Here is a 21883-nt window from a genome sequence, read left to right as displayed (position 1 = left end):
CGGGAACTGGAGAGTCCATCATGGTTAACGGAAAAAATCGGGGATGATAGCACACATTCGCATAAAATGGCGGTACACGAGTGGAGGTATGTTGAGAGTTATTAAAGGCAAATTCTGCCAAAGGGAGGTATTTCGCCCAATCGTTTTGCTGATGATTGACAAAACATCTCAAATATTGAGTGAGAATGCCAATAACCTTCTCAGTCCCGCCATCAGTTTCCGGAAGGTGCGCTGACGCCAGACACACCTGAACTTGTAACGCCAACATTAACCGTTTCCAGAACTGCGCAGTGAACTGGACTCCACGATCCGAAACCACCCTATCCAGCAAACCATGTAAACGAAAAACATGCTGTAAGAATAATTGAGCCATAGTGCGGGCCGATGGTAGCTTTCGACAGGGAATGAAATGCACCATTTTAGTCAGCATATCAACCACCACGAGCACCATCGTGAAACCCAACGAGGATGGCAAATGCGTGAGAAAGTCCATGGAGATCACTTCCCATGGTCTGTCCAGAGTCGGCAATGGTTGCAGGAGTCCTGGAGGTGCACCCGATGCTGCTTTCGCTTGCCGACATTGTATGCAAAAAGCGATGTAAGAAAACACATCATGACAAACCTGAGGCCACCCAAAAGTCCGAATGACTAAGTGCAGGGTTTTGTAGAAACCAAAATGCCCAGCAGCAGGGTTGTCATGACATTGCATCATGATGAGAGCTCTAAGCGACCTGGTGGGTACATACAATAAACCCCGATGTCGAAGCAAGCCCTCTTCAAAAGACCATGGGGAAGGTCCAACTTCCCTCCTCCTCTGCTGCGTCCATGTGTCTAATTGCTGCGCCTCCCGTATTCGAGCCCGTAAGTCTACTGGATCTTGAAGCACAGCCAATGATTCCGGTGGCAACACCGTTCGTGGAGGGAGAGGATCCTCGGGACCGAGATATTCAGGTTTCCTAGACAACGCGTCTGCTCTCCGATTCTGCCCATTTGGAACATACGTGACGGAAAAATTGAACCTTGCAAAAAACAATGACCACCGGATCTGGCGTTGGTTCAACTTCCTGGCAGTAGATAAATGTTCCAAGTTTCTGTGATCCGTCCGAACCTCCACCTTATGCTGAGCCCCCTCTAGATGATGTTGCCAGGTCTCAAATGCAGCCTTAATAGCCAACAACTCCTTTTCCCAAATAGTATAATTACGCTCAGAAGCTATGAGCTTCCTAGAATAGTATGCGCAAGGGAAAAGAGGTGTGCCATCCTTTGGAGCTTGCAACAATACCGCCCCGATAGCCATATTAGAGGCATCTGTCTCAACCACAAATGGAAGATTCGGATCAGGATGGCTCAATATCGGCTCGGCCACAAACACTTTCTTTAAAGTTTCAAAAGCCTGTTGTTGTGGAGGCCCCCACCGGAACGGGACCTTCTTATGAAGGAGCTGAGTAATAGGATCCATAGCGATACCCTCGGGAGAGATGATATGCCCTAAAAACTCAATTGAAGACTGAAAAAAGAAACACTTCTCCAGTTTCGCATAGAGCTTATGCTCCCAAAGATGCTGCAGCACTTGACAGACCTGATGAAGGTGGTGATCCCTGGACCGGGAGTAGATCAAAATGTCGACCAGATATACCACGACAAACCTATCCAGCATATCCCAAAAAATGTCGTTCATCAAATGCTGGAAAACCGGGGGAGCATTGGTCAGACCAAATGGCATGACAGTGTACTCGAAATGACCATAACGAGTGCCAAACGCTGTCTTCCACTCGTCCCCTTGCACATCCGAACCAGGTTGTAGGCCCCACACAGATCGAGTTTAGTGAAGATAGTAGCCTCCCGCAACCGCTCCATTAATTCTGGAATGAGCGGCAAAGGATAACTATTCCTCACTGTGATAGAGTTCAGATGGCTAAACGAATGGGCCCAGACTTGAGCTCATGCCCATCCATGGTTTCCACCTTAATGGGATCAATGGGATCTCATAGTGCATAGCAAAAGCTCGGTCCATAAAGCTGGTTGTAGCCCCTGAGTCCACCAATGCAACAGCAGGAATTTTCCCCTTCTGGGACTGCAAAAAGATTCGAGTGTCCAAAAGTAAATGCCGAGGAGGCCCTGGATTCACTTCAGCAATTTTGGGTGGGGGTGTGGAACATGCCCGACCTAGGGTTTCCCCGAGGTCGGGCCTACCCCGTTTCCCGACGGGTCAGGAATGGATTCAGGCACAGGTTTGTGGGTCCCTCTCCGTTTGCAGGAATTAGCAAAATGTCCTGAACCCCTGCAATAAAGGCACAAGCCTTCCTGAAACCTTCTAGAACGTTCTCGCACCATTAAACAAGGGCGGAGTGCACCCAACTCCATCGGCTCCTTGGTCTTAACCATAGTTTGAAAAACTTTCGATGGCATGGTTTGTAAACGAGGAAGAGAAGATGGTTCCACAACGGGCCGTTTGCTTCCGCGCTGTTGTAAGCGGGCTTCAATTTGCAAACACTGTGTTACTAGTGCATCCAAAGTTGCAGCCCACTCCGCATGCACTAACTCATCTTTGATGTTGCCTGCCAAGCCCTCCTGAAATGCTTCCATGTGAGCCGATTCGTTCCAGGTGGAATCTGTACAGAGCAAACGAAATTCTGCAATATATTCCTGCAGGGGGCGTTTCCCCTGATAAATGTCCTGTAACCGTCTTGCCACAGTTTGAGTTTTAATTGGGTTTTCAAACATAACCCTCATTTGTTGCTGAAAACCCTGAAAATTATCTAATAAAGGACTATCTTGAGTTAACAAGGGAGTAGCCCATTTGGCAGCCTGCCCAGACAAAAGGCTAATAATAAATTCTACCTTAGCCCGGTCATTTGGAAAGTCTTCAGGCCTCAAAGACATAAATAACTGACACTGCCCCCAAAATGCTGGGAACATGTCCATTTGTCCTGAAAATTTCTCTGGCATGGATACCGGGCTTTTCCTCAAGGGAGGGGCTGAAGGAGCAGCAGGAATTTGCAAACTTGTAATATGATTCACCAACTGAGTTACCTGGTTTTGAAGGGTCTGGTTACTCTGTAGCAGTTGGTTTATTTGCTGCTGTTGCTGCTCCACCAAATGCTGCAGTTGAGTTGAATCCATCTTGGTTGAAAGATGGTTTGTTTGGCCAGAAGCAAAAATGTTATGTCTCCCCCTTAATTGCAGGAGGGCAAAACGAAACAAGCAGTTCACAAACCAAAAAGCAAACCTTCCCAAAAGGACTGTGGAAGGGTTTCCAGTCCTCAGCAATAAATCCAAACTCTGTCCGGCAAACCTGACGTGGCTATAAATCCCAAAGCCTCAAAGAGTTCTCTCCGTGTGTTCACTCCCATAAATCACTTTGCTTCTGGCAAAGCTTGCCAGCCAAGCCATTTCTTTTTATCCACTATGAGGGCGTGTTAATCTCCTTAATTAGTCACTGGCTCGACGCCTCCTTCCTAATTGTGATTGACGCCTCAACTTTCGTCTGTTACGCACATCTAGCCAGGTTCTTTCCAAAGACTCCTCCCCACTAGAAAAGTCTCGCAAGTGTTCCTGGTTAGCTATTCCCGGCTGTTGCTCAGCCAGAGGAGAAGAATCAGAGGAGGTCGAAGGTCCTGATAGCTCTATTAAATCAGGTTCGTCCCTCCTAGTTACATCCATTTCCTCATCCTGACTGCAATCCAAATCGCTCAACAGAACCGGCTCATAATTTACTGCCATTTCCTCTTCGCTTGAGCTCCCATCTGCCAACGGAACAGATTCCAACTCCGGAGTCACAACATATATATATATATGTTTTCTTAAGTTTTCGCGGGTACTTACATGTATGTTATTCAGCTTTGTTTGGGTATTTTCCCACGTCATTGTAGTTGTGCTTTTAAAGTTGTAGCAACGTTTCGGCAGAATCTCATCTGCCATCATCAGGCTTCTGTATAGTGTATAGATGATGGCAGATGAGATTCTCCCGAAACGTTGCTACAACTTTAAAAGCACAACTACAATGACGTGGGAAAATACCTGAACAAAGCTGAATGCCATACATGTAAGTACCCGCGAAAACTTAAGATATATATGTGTGTGTGTGTGTGTGTGTGTGTGTGTGTGCGCGCGCGTGTGTGTGTGTATCTTTGGTTATTTGGGTTTTCTCCCGCATAAGATTGGAAGTATCTAGGCAACGTTTCGATGAAGTCTCATTCATCATCTTCAGGCTTGTGTCTTCGGCTCTATGCTTCTCACAGTGATGTGAGCTTGCAGCTGCTTCTTCCTTTTAACTGCTAGTGGGGGTGTGACTTGATTGGGTGGGGGTGTGTTCTCATTGGTAGGGGTTGGCCATGTTCTGATTGGCTGGAGCGTGTTCTGTTCAGGGGGGCTTGGTTGTGCTCAGGTAGTCTTAGTTGCCGGGGGATTTGAGTTGGTGAGCTGTGATCTTGCTGTTTGGCTTCGAGTTCGTGGTCGTGCCGCATCTTCCTGGTGGGTGTCGGTTTGCTTCATGTATGGCTCGGAGGGGTTTGAAGTGGGTAGTGATGCAGCTGCAGCGCGGCTTCTGGTCTGTGGTCGTGTCTCATCTTCTGTGTGGGTGTGAGTCTGTTTTCTATGTGGAAGTGTGGTGTTGGCATCTTGTGTGGCTCTCATGGGTGTGGGTCTGGTGTCATTCTTCATGTTAGGTACTCATCTGTTCATGAGGGCGGGTTTCCAAATGGCTGGTAGGCTGGAGGTGTCATCTCATTTATTCATGCTGTGTGGGCGTTTTTCTATCTCTATGGCTTCTCTGATTATTCTGCTGCTGGAGTGTTCAGTTTTGTCGATAGTTCTGGTATTTCTAAAGTCAATCTCATGTCCTGTGGCTTTGAGGTGTTGGACCAGGGAAGAGGTCGGTTCTTCTTTTTTGATTGAGTTCTTATGTTCTTCAATACGTGCACTTATTCTTCTGTTAGTTTGTCCAATGTATGTGGTGGGGCAGGCAGTGCAAGGGATTTCGTATACTCCTTGGTTTTCTAACTCGATTTTGTCCTTAGGGTTTCTTAGGATGGTGGATATATATATGGACCTTTGGTTATTCGGGTTTTCTCCTGTGTAAAATTTGAAGTATCTTGGCGACGTTTCAATGGCACATCACCGTTACTTCCAATTTTACGTGGGAGAAAACCCAAGTAACTAAAGATCCACATACAAATACCCGCGAAAACCTCAGAAAACAAATATACATACATACATACATACATACATACATACATACATACATATTTGAAAAGCTACTATATAAATTACATTTCAGATGTTTTCCAAAGAACCAATAGTCTCAGATTATAGAAATCCGGGTTTTGACAAAATTAAATGTTTTAAAACAAAAACAGGGTGACCATTTACTACAGTATGAATACTGTAGAAGATTTCCTGAGTGGATGGATGGATAATTGAATAATTATTGAGGTCCCTTGTAATCTTCAGATTCAGTTAATTTTACTAGTATTATCTTCATCTACCAAACATGACTTCTCTTCTTTGTTTTTGTTTTTTTCTTCACACAGACATTTGGTGATCAGTGATGGAGAAAAGTAGCTTAGCTAGCTTTGTCTCTTCTTAGCCATTGCATCTCTTGTTTCTTCCCTCTGGGCAATTGATGATAAAGGCATAAATGGAAGAGATACAGTTCAATGTATTGTGTCGATGTTTGTAGACAGAGATTTGGATAAATGCATTGAATGATTGCTGTGGGCGTAATTAATTGTACCATCTCTGGTCAGCAACAACAACTACAAAACCTAACTGACTTTGAAACCTAGTTGAATTTTTAAAGCTTTCCTTGGCTGGTACAGGTTGTCCTCGACTTATGACCATAACTGAGCCCAAAATGTATGCTGCTAAGTGAGAAATTTGTCCCATTTTACGACCTTTCTTACCATAGTTGTTAAATGTATCACTGTGTTGTTAAGTGAATCTGGCTTCCCTATTGGCTTTGCTTGTCAGAAAGTCTCAAAAGGTGATCACATGATCGGGGAAAGAGGTGGTATTCCGCAGGTTCTGAGCAGTTCTGGAGAACCGGAAGCAGAAATTTTGAGTAGTTTGGAAAACCGGCAAATACCAGCTCTGATTGGAGATTTTACAGTATCCTTCCCCTGCCATGCCCACCAAGCCATGCCCACCGAACCGGCAGTAAAAATAATTGAATCCCACCACTGATCCGGGACACTGCAACCATCCTAAATATGAGTCAGTTGCCAAGCACATGAATTTAGATCATGCAATCATGAGGATGCTGCAATGGTCATGTGAAAAATGGTCATAAGCCACTTTTTCCAGTGCCAAACAGTCAAGGACTTCTGTATTTGATTGGGAGACTGGAAAGTCAAAAATACATTTGGGAAAGTTACTTGGATGTGTCATTAACAATCACCAAATGCCCAATGTGGGAGATGCTTTACCTTTTTAGCTAGTTAGTGGCTTAATAATTCAGCATTAAAAACATGCAATGAGATGCAGATGAATGGATCAGAATCAGTCTTGCCTTTAATCAGAAATTTAGGAGGGGCTGACATGCATCTTATTATTATCATAGTTGAAAACCTATAATCTATTATTTGGAAGTAAGACAGTGACTAACCCAATTCAAGTGGTTAATGCAACGCATGACTTGCTTCTTAATTTTTGAGTACGCATTAAAAAAGAAAGGTAATGTTTAAGAGAAATGTGAAGATTTTAATAAATAGATGATCTGGCTCTTCTAAATTTATTCTGATATATATATATATCTAATTTCCTTTGCAGGAATACCAAATTGATATTTTTTTTGCTCAGACGTGGACTGACAGCCGTCTTCGTTTCAACAGCACCGTGAAAAGAAGTCTCACTCTCAACAGCAATATGGTTGGGTTAATTTGGATCCCAGATACTATTTTTAGGAATTCTAAAACTGCAGAAGCTCACTGGATTACTACACCCAATCAGCTCCTAAGAATATGGAATGATGGGAAAATCTTGTATACTTTAAGGTAGGAAGCATTTGTGTCTTTGAAGAAGGGCTAGTTTAAATAATTACTCACCCTTTTATAGAAACTAATGTAATTTCAATTTTATAACAGAAATAGAAAAATCTCAGCTGGCGGAGGGCCTTGTCTCAAAGATAAGAAACACAATCAGTTTGGCATTAAATTGGATTGTTCAGGCAACTTGTTCCCTTAGTTCTGATGTGTTTTAGTGACCTGCACAATGGGTTGTGCTGAGTTATTGTTGTTATCCTTAAAACTGTCAAATAGGACAAAAATTTAAGTTATTTTCATAGCCAGAACTACAAGGAGTCCTCAACCTATGACCCAATTGAGCCCAAAATTTCCATTGCTAAGCAAGACAGTTGTTGAGTGAGTTTGACCATTTAACAACCTTCCAGACCTAAAAATCCCTGCTAAGGGAGGCTGATCAACTCTGAAGTCCTCTTCCTCAGAAATATTGGGATCGTTAAGTTCCCCTTCCTCCTCCTCAGAATGACTAGAGCGACTATGGTCAGAGGCCTTGGAATAGTCTTACTTTTCTTCCTCCCCCAACTCCGAATGGGAGGACTGGAAACAGAACTGCTGTCTGGGAACACCCTTCTGAGAGTGGGAGACCCCTTGGGGAAGACCCTGGTGTAACAAGGACAGGCCTCCCCCTTATGGATGAAGGAATTGTTTAAATCCTTCTGCTAGGCCCTGCCTTATGGCAACATAGACCATTTCTCTAATGTCCTCAGGCCTATTCTCCTCAGAACATAGGCTCACAGCTGTAGGGTATAGGTTGCTTCAGGCTTAGGCCTATGTCCACCTTGGACCCCCTGACCACCGAGGAAGGAAGGGCCAGGCCCCCAAGTAGCCTGTCTAGAGGAAGGCCTTGATCTGCTTAAATCCTGGGGAAACTGTTCTTCCTCCACTCTCTCTGGGGACCAAGCTAACAGGTGACTGGGAGCAAATTCACCACCCTTGGAAGAAACCTCAGGGCTAACGTTGCCACAATTGTTAAGTGATTCACTGCAGTTGTTAAGTTAGTAACATGATTGTTTGGCTTCCCCGCTGACTTTTCTTGTCAGAAGGTCGCAAAAGGTGATCACATGACCTCAGGGCACTGCAACTATCATAAGTATGTGGTCGTGCCAGTTGCCAAGCATCCAAAATTTGATCACATGAGAATGGGGATGCTGCAACAGTTGCAACTGTAAAAAAATGATCATAAGTCACTTTTTTCAGTGCTGTTGTAACTTTGAACAGTCACTAAACCACTAAAATTGGAAGATTGTAAGTCAAGAATTACCTGTACTATATACCTACAACTACATATGCAATTAATGTATTTTTCCCAGAAATATAGGTAACGATAGTGTCAAATTTAGCTGTAAGGCACTGGCAGTCCTCCATTGAAATATTAAAATCTAGGGCTCTAGATTCAAAGAAAAAAGGGTTCTGATCCATGCTGTGACATTTAATCAGCCCTATATAGAAGTCCATGAAGAGGTTTCATCTTCTCTGGGATTAAGCAGCTCCTTTCAATATCTGTAGCACAATCCTGGGAAAAGTCACAATAGGTATAAGACATTCAGGTAGGTGCTAAATGTATGGTCCCCTTTCTCTTTGAATCCAAAGTACCGGACAACACTAGTAAACAGGCCTGAAACTAATCAGTTTTCAAACCCAAACAAAGTTAGCCAGATGACTGCATGGACCTATCCATGTAGAGGTATCTGTTGTAAGCCACCATATATCGCACACGAGAAGACATCACTGTAAATATCATAATTCATATCATCTGCATAATATTTATAAAATGATAGCTTATCCCATCTGACTGTGTGGTTTATTAGCAATAATATGGAAGCGATTGCTATTGCCTTCTCCCATGATAGTTTCTGCCTAGTAGTTGCATCAAAGAGAATCCTATAGAAGCACTTTCTCATAATATTCCAATTAAGCCTTTGAAATGACCGAATTACTAATTTTTTTTATAGCCTGCTGTCATACCAAGACAGTAATAGGTACCTGGTTTTCTCTAGGCTCACCATCAATGCCGAATGCCAGCTGCAGCTACATAATTTTCCCATGGATAAACATTCATGCCCGCTGATATTCTCCAGCTGTAAGTAATAGCCATGGTGCATATCTACTATCTGCTAAAACTTTGCATAAAGACCTGCATTTGCTTCTCAATTTGACAGGTAGTTCTTACAGTGGCATGAGATTAAGGTGCTTATTGTCATATTTGCTAGGCATGTGACTTTTTCCATCTGCACTTACAGCAGAATGTTTTTCACCCTGCAGCATTATCACAAATGACAAGAACTATTAATTTGTGGTCTCAATTATGAGGAGGCTGAAAAATGATGCTCAGGATGCAGTAAGCATAAAGAAAAACATGAATCCATAGTCCAGAATGTGGCAGATGTTACAAATAAAGACTCATTTATCTTGAAATGTGTTAAAGGTACATAACAAATAGCTGAAAAGCAGCTCCAATCTATCTGTTAGGATTGGACAAATGATGTTTTCCTTTTCTTATTTTATAAGTTTGCCAGTTCTAATTGGGTAATTGTTATATGTGGTTGTATGTCCATGTGCCAATACATTTCAGCATTGTTGAGTGAACCTGCCATCTTTGTTGGTAACCCTGCTGCCAGTCAGAATCTCTTACATCAAAAGGATGAAAAATGTTAGTTGTTGCCTTAAATTGCAAACAGAAACACTATCAAAACCTGCTTAAGAATATTTGCCATGCTGCCATGATGCTTTGGTGTATATGTGTGTATTTACATATTTTCTGTGGTGGTCTTTGATTCTAAGAATATTTTTTACAGAAAATGCAATCATTGATTAATGTGGGAAAATTCAGTTTTCCATTTGAGCACTTTGAAATATGCATGATTGGATGGACAATATTAGGATCTAACTAAAATAGAAGTCTAGAATCCCTGGAAACAATTATGTCAGTTACAAAGCTATGGAATGTAATGAATAATTTAAAAAGATTTGATTTTTTTCCCATGATAAAATGACTTTATGGGAAAACCAGCATTAAAAATTGGGAGAATGATGGTAGTATAGAAAAATTGGATAAAAGCAGCAATATTGATTTTGGAATAATTGATGGAGTATGCAGATGAAATTTTAACTTACAATGTGCTCAAATATCATCTATCAATAGCATCTGATGCAACTTCATGGCAGTGCATTTTCAGCTTCTGAAACACCCAAACTACACACACACACACACACACACACACACACACACACACACACACGTGTATTTTAGAGGTTCTTATATTGCCTAGTTAATATAAGCATATTAGAAATACATGAATAATATTTGTATTAGATAATTATACAACTACCTGTTACTCTTGTATCAGCATTTTTTTTCTGTTACATTTTTTCACTTTTTTAAAGCACTTGTTACTCATTTTCAGGGCAGGGTAACAGGATGAGGTATTTAACACAGAACAAGTAGAACACATAACAAGTAGAAGAGAAAATCCACAAGATAAATTTGGCTGAATATCTGTTTTTGTTTTGCATCTTAGTGGGTGTTAGCTGCAAAATATGTATTTGTAGTGATGTATAGAGGTTTCAAAATGTACCATTTAAAATAACAAACACACACACACATGAGAAAAATTATCCTCTGTGTGTGGGTGTCTGTCTTTTTCTCTGTCTCTCTCTCTCTCTCTTTCTGACTTTGTGTGTGTGTGTGTGTGTGTGTGTGTGTGTGTGTGAGTGTGTCAGTCTCTCTGTGTCCCAGTCTCTCTCTATCTGTCTGATTCTTTGGCCTAAACCCAAAGTTATTCTTTTCCAAACAAAAGTTCTCTTTAGCAAGATCTATTGCAATTGATAGAATTAGAAGAACTCCGGGAACTAAATTATTTTCAATTTAAAACCAGTATACTTTCATATACATTAAAGTGAAAACCTCTGATTCATATTCTAATAAACTTCTAATGAACCGGCAAATAAGTAACACTTTTCACTGATAATGGACTGTTTGTATCTGATGATTTACACAGCAGCCTTTCAGAACCCTCTCAATATGGGAATCAACTATTACAGTATGGACGAAGAAATTGATCTTGCCTTTTAAAACCTTCAGCAAATCATCAAAATGCAAATAAAATGAATCTGAAAATGTCAGATTCCACCCTCCTGTGAATTACTGAGTTGCAAAAAAGAAGTCACATGTGTCTGTGGGTGCATATTGGGTTATACAAGTTATATAGCTGAGTTTTTATTAAAAAACTTTTGATTTGCTAATGCATTCATTTTCTTGAGTGTTTGCAACAATTCACATTGTGCTTCTAGTAGGCTGTTGTAATTCCCAGTTATAAAGAATGAGTACTATTTATTGGGAATAATAATTAATATTAATTTCAATAGATCTTGTATAAAAAATTTCCTAGGATTTTTATAAATGAAGAAGAATGTGGCCTGTGAATGTGCTCAGAAAGTTTTAACAAGCATTTCGTTCTATACTGTAGTTTTAGATTTTTTTCTGAAGGGCTATGAACATAGGATGAAAATGTGTTGAAGAGACATAAACAGAAGTACTGCTTTTCAGCTTGTCTCATGTTTAATAGTAAAAAATGTCTTCGGGCAAGAAGAAACAGACTGGACAGTGGCGTGAAATTGTTTCTGTGAATGCAATTGCTTCAGTAACTTACTGACAGATCTGTCTGGTGGTTATTCAAAAGAATGAAAATATCCTGTGCTACTATGAAATTATTGAAAGACATGCTAAGAATTATTTATAAATGGGAATCTGTTTAGTGCCTTGAGAGATACTAGAGAGATGATAGTTCAGTTTACATTTTAAATGGCAATAAACAGCATCCTGCCACAGCTTTACTTCAAAAGAGGGTTGAAACTATACTGACCTCAGCTACTGAATGTCCTTATCCCATAGACAAAGAAGGAATGGGTAGGAGGGGGTCAAAAAGAGAGAAAGACAGCATGTTCTTGATGAAAACACATTGAAGGGTTATGAAAGAAAACATCCTATTGTAAAATATCACAATACAAAGGACATGTGGTGAGCTTCCCAAAAACCATTTTCTAGTCAGATCTTCAAACCTGTAGAGAAAGTTAGCATGGGGTTTCAATCTCCAATAAATAATTTACCATCATTTGAAAGAAGGGGAGAGTTTATAAATACTTAATCTCTGATTTTCTCATGTACAAGGGAATTTTACCTTATGTTTAAAGAATATTCTGGAAATGCTTTTCCCTTCAAGTGTTTCTGAATGTGCAATGGATTTGGCTGAAGATCAGATTCAGAGGCCAAATGGAATACTCAGAAGAGATATTTCTTATCTTGGACAAAATAGATAAACAATGTCACTTTGGTGCCTTCATGAAAATCCAGTCCTGATTTGTTCTTGTTTGGTTCATTGTGATGAAGTCCTTGTACCAGAGGTGGTATTCAGCAAGTTCTAACCAGTTCTGGAGAATTGGTTGCAGAAATTTTGAGTAGTTCAGGGAACCGGCAAATACTACATCTGACTGGATTTTACAGTATCTTTCCCCTGCCACACCCACCAAGCCATGCCCTCAGAACCAGTAGTAAAAAAAATTGAATTCCACCAGTGCCTTGTACCCAAATGAGAGTTAGGACAAGTATTGTATTTAATAATGAACTGTCTTTTCTTTATATTAGATATAGGGGTGTCAGATTGGGTGTCATATTGTGCCAGGTGTGTCACATGAAGGCCATGCCCACTTTGGCTCCACAAAGGCAAAAAATGTCATGATACGTCACAATACGTCACATGACACAATTTAGTTTGACACCTGTGCATTAGAACGACCTTTGTGATCAGACCACAGCATCTTACACAATTGGGTGGAAGGAATTTTCTTTGTTTCTTCAATGTTGCAAAGCTTCTTATTATGAGCTACCTAGTACCCAACATGCCTAGTATGATTGTGCAATGCTTTGCCTCAGTTCTAAAAGAAGTATTTGAGGGCCCTCGCAGCTGCAAATATAACATCAGTTTACAATTCTATAAAAAAGCTGAATCTTCTCCCAGAACTTCATAGTTAGATATGGATGGCAGCCAGATGAAGAATACTTGTTCCATCATAGCACCTGCCCTTTGGAATAGCATTACCAAAGATTAGACTGGACCAACCTTATTGGCCTTTAAAGCCTTGTAAAAGTCCAACAGGGTTAAAGCCAGTGTAATGGGACACTTGGAGACCTGGAGACTGGTTAAGTCTGCACAATAGTTGTGTTGAATTGTTATTGGTGAGTGTTTTCACTGTGTGTTGCTGTTCACCTGTTTTTTCTTGTGTGTTTATTTTTTAAATAATTGTTACTATACCCTTAGATTCATTAGCTTGCGATAGGTGGCTATAAAATTTGAATAATAAAAAAAAATAAAAATGAGCCCATGCATTTTTCCAAATACGTAAGTCTTAAAGAGTTGCAAACTGCAGCTGTGCTTACCTCATGCACTTTGGAATAAAAGCAAATGCAAAACACTTTATAGCATTACTGTCTAATATAGAGCTTGACTTATTTTAAGGAAAACACCAGTGAATTAATTCCTAATATAATTCCTTATATTCAAATATTATTGCATTAGGGAAGAAAAGAGTTCCTTTTTCCATAATGTACTTTGGACTATTAAGATTGGACTATTCTAAAGTAATTCCAGGAAAATAACTGGTCTATTTCCAGACTTCTGGATTGGACTAGCAAATTGGACCAGTTGTTTTTTTAATACCTTCAGTAATTTTCAAGACAACAAGTAGAAAATAAAGCACACATAACAGCAATTTGCTGAAAATAATTTAGGAAGACCATTCCCATGTTTTTGTGGTGGAATGTAGCCCTCAGATTTGGGGATCTGGGCTATATTCCATCACAGTTTTGGAATATTGAGATTTGCTGAAAATATATGTGTGTGACTATTGTTTGCATCACAACATTGTAGAGTGAATAAATACAATTTGGTATCTTCACAATCCCCAGTAAAACGCAATGTACAATACTTGGAAGGTCTGAGAAAATATCTACAGACCTCTAACATTCTGAGCATAAACTGTTTCAATTCTTTCCCTCAGTATGCTGCTATAAGGCATTGCATGCCAAAATAACTAGATACAGGAACAGTTTTTTCTCTTGCACTATTATTCTGTTGAACACCTAACTCTTATAGTGCTGTCTAAGGTCTATGTATATTTGCTCATGTTGTATAGCTATTGCATTACTATTATCCTTCCTATCTTTTTACTATCTCCTCTTAGTGGTATTATTATAAATATTATAGTCTGTGTAATAAGTGTATAAGTCTGTAATAATTATAGTCTCATACACTGAGAGCTTATGCACCGGAGACAAATTTCTTGTGTCTCTAATCACATATGGCCAAATAAAGTCTTTTATTCTGTTCTGTTCTGTTCCATTCCATTCCACTCCTAGATTATTCTAGTGGAAAACTCTATATGCATGCAACGTTTATCTGGAGCAAATTTTATTTAATGAAATGGAATTTATTTTATGAAAAATACATAGGATTGAGTTGTTATATGTATAATTATTATAATTATTTAAAATAATGTGTCATTATAAATTTAACTTTTATTGACTATCAGTTAAATTAACAAATTCATTTTACCTGGAACAGATATCTTCTTATCTCTTTTAATTGCTATGATTTTTAATTTTAACAGGGATTCCTTGGTCTTCTTTCTGATAATAGATTAAAGAAGTCCAAAAATCTACTCATTTATTCTTTCATTATATTGCTCTGTTATCTAGTTATAACCTTTACACATGGTAATAGTTGGAAAAGAGAATGTGCTAATTAATTATACTTTCCTTTGGGATCCTTCTGGTAATGTAGGACAGGAGTTAGATTATTACTTGTTTTTGCACATATATAAGCTCTGTTCATATAGCACTGAAAGAAGATGCTTCAACTAAATTGCAGTTCCTTTCCTCTTGCTATTTCTTATGTCATAGAAGAACCTTCTAGAACAGTGGTGTCAAAGTCAAGGCCCATGGGCCAGATCTGGCCCACGGGGTGCTTAGATCTGGCCCATGGGCCCACCCTGGAAATAATGAAGGACCGACCTGCAGTGCCTCTGTCAGTGAAAATGGAGTTTGCAAGGGCCATGTGCAGCTTCCCAAGCTCCGTTTTCACTGGCAGCGGGTTACAGGAGGCCATCACAGCCAAAAACAGAGCTTGGGAGCTGATTTTCATTGGCAGAGCTCTCAGGCTACCACAGTTCACAGTTCAGAGCTCTCAGGCTACCCCAACACAAGTGAAATCATGCTGGCCATGTCCCCACCTAAGGTCAAACACAAAATTGATGTGGTCCTAAATGAAATTGAGTTTGCACCCCTATTCCAGAACACCACTCCCCTTAAATAATATAGCTCATTAGGAGAAAAGCAGAAATAAGAGCTTCTTCCTTGTTCTCTTCTTTAACGTAGGGACCAAAACTAATTCAGAAACTACTCAATCAGCATTCCATTCCTCTTTTTCTCCTCATCCAACCAAGCCTTTTCTCCTGAGCACTGTAAGGTATGCATTGGGAACTCAATTGCTGCAAGCTACAGATCAAAAAAGGACAAAATGTCCCATTAGACTCATCTGCTGAAATGAATAAGTTCCTCGATTGCTCAAGTTGGTGAATTTGCAGAAAAAGAGAATAAGCAGCATAAAGTATTTTGAAAATTAGTCTCTCAGGCCTTTAAAATCATTTTAATGGAGTCTTATCCATAACTCCAAAACCAAACAAATTTGATTTTCTGGAACACTCTTGTGAAGTAGAGTCTTTTTTATAAATAATCAATAAGCACAATGATGACATCATACATAATTATTGACAGATGTCTTTTCTGTGGGTAAACAATTACTAAAATTATGTCATCACTGAATTAGAAAACTTGGCATTTGCTCATTGTGATCAAGGATATCATCTAGTAAGAACATCTGCCAAATCTTAATGTCCAGCATGATTCATCCTGGCACAGCGTATCAGTTCATTATATTTCCTTTGAAGATAGTTGTTGATGGAGGTGAAAAATTAACAAGCACTTAGGATCCTGAAAATAAACTACTTGGAATATAAAACTGAATTATATTTCTTCTTATAAACTAATGCTAAAGTTAAGCCAACAAAAGAAAAAGAAAAAACAAATGATTTGGAGCTACAGGGAGGCGGGGAATCCAGAAAAAAAATAACTGAATGCATTGTTATAGAACAGTGGCTCAGTATGCTGCTGAGTTTTCCATTCTAAGCCCCGCTCCTCTTTTCCTCTTGAGCATATGGCTCAGGAATTTCTAATCCCCCATACCTGCAAGCTTTCCATACATTGTTTACTTTAAGGGTGGATATTTTTATGCGGATTGGGCACTGCTGCTGATTACTTATGTAGAGAACTTAGAGGGGGAAATGTGGCAATCAGTAAGAAAATGAGCTCAGTAGGAGAAAGCAGAAAAGTGTAAGAAATTGTTCTGCCTCTACTCTCTTCGGCATAAGAGGCAGAAAAAGAGACCCTGTTAGGCTTTCAAGGTGCTGTTATCATCGCATATATCAATAAAGTCATTTTAGTATTTCTCATGGTAACTGTTTCCTGTCTTGCTCCGTCTTACAAGGGTGATAGTCTTTACTATGTGATATTAGCAGGAATCTGGTGGCATCATAGGTTGGAGCAAAGTTGTTTGTTTGTTTGTTTGTTTTCAAGTTGAAGAGAGAATATAAGGATAAGGATAAAAAATGGGAGCAGAAAAGTTTTGGAAAACAAATTTCCCCAAGTCCATCCTTAATGTTCCCAGCCAAATCATACCACTAGTATTTGTCCAAAATTTGATGCTGTAACTTTTGGCCTATTGAAGAATTAAAGATCTAACAGCTAAAATTGAAACAGTTTACATTCTTAAAGCACCACTCTTATTTCTATCTTTATTTTGAAGGAAAAAATATATAATTACAAGCAAAAAAATAATCCATTGGAAGTTTTCCAATGACACTGCTCAGGTTACAATGATCTGCAATAAGTACACGAGAAAGAAAAAGTGGGGGAAATTTATTTGTGGGTTATTATATGTAGCCTTCCTAACAATCTTATTCCAACTTTCAAGTGCTTTTTCTAATATACTTTCTTTTCCATAACATTCTAGTCATTTAAGCCTGATTTCCTTCTAAAATAGACATGTCAAATATGCAGTCCATAGGCTAGATCTGGCCCTCAATAGACCCACAGTTATCCCACAGGGCTATCCCGGAGATGGTGAGGGAATGATACATGCCACCCCGGCCCACTCCGGCCACACCCACCCAGTCAGCCATGACGGCCAGGCCATGCCCACCCTGGCCTCCAAGGGCAAACAAAATTCTGATACAGCCCACAACAGGATCGAGTTTGATACCCCTGCTTTAAAACAAACATCAGCCACAATGTGAAGTCTGTAGATTAAACCCAGATCTATATTAATGTCTGGTGATCTGATGGGGAGGGACTTATTGGGAAGAAAGCAAGAAGGTGCTGATAATATGCACATGAAACAGGATAAGGTGTACCCAAAATACAGGCTAATAGCTATCTCTGATGAGGTAGTGAAAGGCTTTGTGAAAGATTGACGTGTCTATAGTCTGGAGATTCTAAAGTCTTGCTTTTCTTCCTCTATACAATATTTCTGTTTCTTATCATGCTAAAATTTCATTATATTGGTAATATAATATTCTTCCCTCTCTATTCTTATATCTTGGGCATTGTTATCATGTTAGTTTTCATTCTGAGTCAATTAAAAAAAACTGAATGGAATACTGCCTTAGTTAATGGACTTAATTTATACTTATATTTATTGTTTTAATGTTTTATTGTTTCATATTGATCTTTTATTTATTGGAAGACACATAGTTTTGCCTCTGTGTGATGGGGAGAATATAAGTTTAATAAACAAACAACAAGTAACGATCTTGCCAGCTTTATGTATTAATATTGGCTCCAAGATTTTAGAAGAATGATTATGATCAGATTCAGATTCATACTGATTAAAAAAATATTTGTCAAGCAAATGCAATTTAAATTTAAATTTTACATTTAATAATTAAACATAATTAAAATTATTTTTCATGCATGCCCACATTCAACAAGGTGGGGTTCATTTGGGTAGACAAAAGTTCCTTTTTCTGTCTTCTAGAACTTTAGTACATTTTTTTCTCTTCTCAAATTCATCATGGAAGTTGTATATTGTATTTCATTGATTTATACAGGTAACCAAGGAACAGGAATGGTGGAAACAAATTCATTGTAGTTCTTTCCTTTTCCAAATCAGTTTTGATGAAGCCTATCACAAAATATTTTGCAATATTTCATTTAATTTGTTTCTTACGAAAGGACAACTATATTATGTCCCCTGTTTCAGATGAACTGCTTCCAAATAGTAAGAAAGATCTCAGAAATCTTACTTAATGCGATACTCCATTTAAGATTTAAACTTCAAAATCAATGGCAGTCAGGTTGAATGAAGTATCAAACAATTTAATTTGTAGAACATCTAGTGTAAAACAGTATTACAGAGCAACGCTGAATTGATCCTGTTAACTGAAACAGAATTATAATCTGTTGAAGAACATGTGCTTTCCAAGTATTCTGTCAACTTCTCTTATATGGTATTTGTGTTCATTAAAAACAAAATCATCAAACTATTTCTATTTTATACTGTTTTCTCTAAAATGATCATACTGTAGAAACAGTCATGGAATTAGTTAGTTAAAAAGCAAGAGTTCTAATAAGCCAATATGGATTAATCAATTCTTTGCTTGATCATAGCCAAAAGGTATTTGATTGTCCCCAAGATGGCATTCTGACTCAGCAGGACTTTTTTTTTTATCCCTGATGACAGACAGTGGATTTTAGTGCCTAAGCTGGGTCTTTGGCAACATATTCCCCAGTCATAAATGGGATGCCACCTGCTAGGAATGACTCAAGATGACCATGGACCTATCTAAGAAGAGGACCTAGAAGTTAGTTTGGGGTCTCAATGGGGGAACATCACAATGGAGGTGATTGATTGATTAACAACAGATCCCACCTTCCCCCGACCCCATTCTGCCCATCTATGATTGGATCTTAGCATTTGTTTAATTAATTAAAGTAAGTAATGATATAAATTAGTTACAGGTCCCATTTATGAAAGACTATCAACTGTTTAGGACCCAGGAACAGAGCCTTTTCTGCCCTTCTGCCCACCTGTGGAACATCATTGATCAATAATCATCAGAATAATAATTAAGTGACAGCGGCAAGAATGTGTGATAGATTGCTTGTTTAGGATATATGTACTACTATTTAGGATTCTGAAAAGTTCGCCAGATTACCACAGCAGATCTGCTGTAAAAAGATCTGAAAAGATAAAGTGATCTGTAAAGATCTTATTCAGCGTACTAAAAAGCAGAGACATCACCCTGCCAACACAAGTGTGTATAGTCAAGGCTATAGTTTTCCCAGTTGCAATGTATACAGGGGTGGGATTCAAATTTTTTAACAACTGGTTCTATGGGTGTGGCCTAATTTGTGGGTGTGGCTTGGTAGTTATGTGACTGGGTGGGCATGGCTTGTATGTAAATATTATAAATATTGATGTAAATATTGATTTTTTTTAATAAAAAAGAGCAACTTTTACCAAAAAGCAGGCAAAGCAGGCAGGCAGATTGAGTTGCTCACAGAATCACAGATTCACTGAGAGATCTATCTATCTGCAATCAGCTACTTGAGTCTGCACTGAAAAGCTTCAGGTTCAGCTCTGCTTTTAGATTAGCTAGAAAGGAAGAAATCCTGGATTTCCTGCTTTCTAGCTAATCTAAATCTCCCAGCAGAGCAGAACAGCTGATGGTCATGGGAAAAAAAGGAAAAATAACAACTTACCAAACCAGGCAAGTTGGATGGCTTGCATGTCAGGTAAGGAGTGAGTGGGCAGGGAGGGAAGGGCCAGCCAGTAGAGTGATTTGCCAGTTCTCTGAACTGCAGACAATCATAACACACGTGTGTGCAGCGTTTGCAAGAAATCATCAGCTGTGCTGCCTGGAGAGCTGCCAAGCACTGTGCTCAAGTGCGCAACATTTGAAAATCCTCTTGTTTCCTGCTTTTTCAACCTCAGCTATGCCATACAAGCAGCTGAGGAGGGAAAAGCAGGGAGTAAAGGACAGCCTAGAGCCCAGGCAGATGGGTAGGCCAAATACCAAACTGGTTCAGTGTCAGCTGCTCTTCACAGCTACAGGTTCTGTAGAACCAGGCCAAACTGGTAGCATCCCACCCCTGAGTGTATGGCTGTGAAAGTTGGATCATAAGAAAGGCTGAAGTGCCAAAGAATTGAGGCCTTTGAACTATGGTGCTGGAGAAGACTCCTGTGAGTCCCATGGCCTGCAAGGTCAGTCCTAGAAGAGATCAACCTTGACTGTTCTTTAGAAGGCCAGATCTTGAAGATGAAACTCAAATACTTTGGCCACCTAATGAGAAGGAAGGACTCACTGGAGAAGAGCCTAATGCTGGGAAAGATTGAGGACAAAAGAAGAAGGAGATGACAGAGAATGAGGTGGCTGGATGGAATCACTGAAGCAGTCGGTGTGAGCTTAAGTGGACTCCAGAAGATGGCAGAGGACAGGAAGGCCTGGAGGAATGTTGTCCATGGGGTCATGATGGGTCGGACATGACTTTACAACTAACAACAACAAAGATCTTATTTGTGTTCTAAAACAAATACTGCTTTCACTAGTGTTGACTTTTGCCCTTCCTATCCTTTTCTGCTCCATCATACAATTATTAGCTGGTGTCATCTGCATTGGAAACTCAGGTTCAGTCTGAGGATTTGTGCATGTTTTGGTTTTGATTCAGAAAGAAAACACAGCAGTTATTTTTACTGGGCTTTCACATAAATTGTAGCAAGGGCCAATGGCCAAATCAGACTTCACAAGCTCAGCAGGACAAGCATCAGTGCATTTTCTAAGGAACATACAGACCTACAGCACTGGGATTTATTTTCACTCTCTCTTTTAATGTACTGTATTTATCTAGTGCCCAGCAGCAAACTTATTACCATTTCAAAGAAGCTGGTATGTTGTGCAAATCACAGTTTTTCCTACAATTACATTATAAAGCTGAGGTTTAACTAAGGTACATCTTTGTTCATGCTATCATTTTTTGAATTCAGTAATTTTGTTCAGCAGATAACTATACTCCTATTAGCCATAGGAACTGTTTGAAATGGTGATCTTCTTTGTTAGGTGCTGTTTTAATAGCAGAGTCTAGATTTTTCACTTTCTAAAAATATACACAGTGATGCAAATACCAAAACTGAATGATGAATAAAACATCCAGAAGGCTCAGCTGTATTTTTATCTTATATTAAAATAAAACATACTTTATAGACCATACAACAGCAAAAATTCCCCAAAGACCACAACTCTCTTTTTGTTTACTAAGTTTTAGTACACTTACAAAACTTACTTTGAGAAGTAAGCAATATCGAAGAATCTAATCAGTGCTTTTTGCAACCTGCTGGAATGTAAAGAGATAAATAAAGAGACAGGTGAGCCAATAATCAACCCCAAATTGTGGGCAATATAGAGACTTACAACAGTGGAAGGAAAGCCGTGTAGGTATCAGCATATGTTCTTCTTTTCCTTGGTTTGTACCATTGTACCACACCTGGTTTACCATCATAAAAAGAAAATGCAGAGTGTGGGTGTGTTTGCAAGAATATTTGTGTCATATGGGACATCAGAAAGGAAGAATTTGCAGTCAAGGGTATGGAACAGCTGTCAGCTCAACAGACAACTGATGGTAAAGGAAGAGCAGGTTTGGGATTCTTCAAAAAAAGCTTTAAAAAAAGAGTCCAGAAGTTTCACTATTCCAGCAGAAA

General features: G+C 39.4%; 1 protein-coding gene across 1 annotated transcript in view; it reads left to right on the top strand.

The window, feature by feature from the left end:
• The window catches only part of GABRG3 (gamma-aminobutyric acid type A receptor subunit gamma3), a 415770-nt gene that overhangs the window by 236611 nt on the left and 157276 nt on the right, over window positions 1-21883 (top strand). The window contains exons 4-5 of the mRNA XM_087938441.1: window positions 6769-6992; window positions 9017-9099. Of these exons, the coding sequence (XP_087794567.1) occupies window positions 6769-6992; window positions 9017-9099 (307 nt within the window). The remainder of the gene's footprint in view (window positions 1-6768; window positions 6993-9016; window positions 9100-21883) is intronic.

The sequence above is a fragment of the Pseudonaja textilis genome, chromosome 8 (genome assembly GCF_049901715.1).
Source record: "Pseudonaja textilis isolate UNSWEBS1 chromosome 8, rPseTex1.2, whole genome shotgun sequence".
In the NCBI taxonomy this organism is placed as follows: domain Eukaryota; kingdom Metazoa; phylum Chordata; class Lepidosauria; order Squamata; family Elapidae; genus Pseudonaja; species Pseudonaja textilis.
This window is presented reverse-complemented; position numbering and strand designations above follow the sequence as displayed.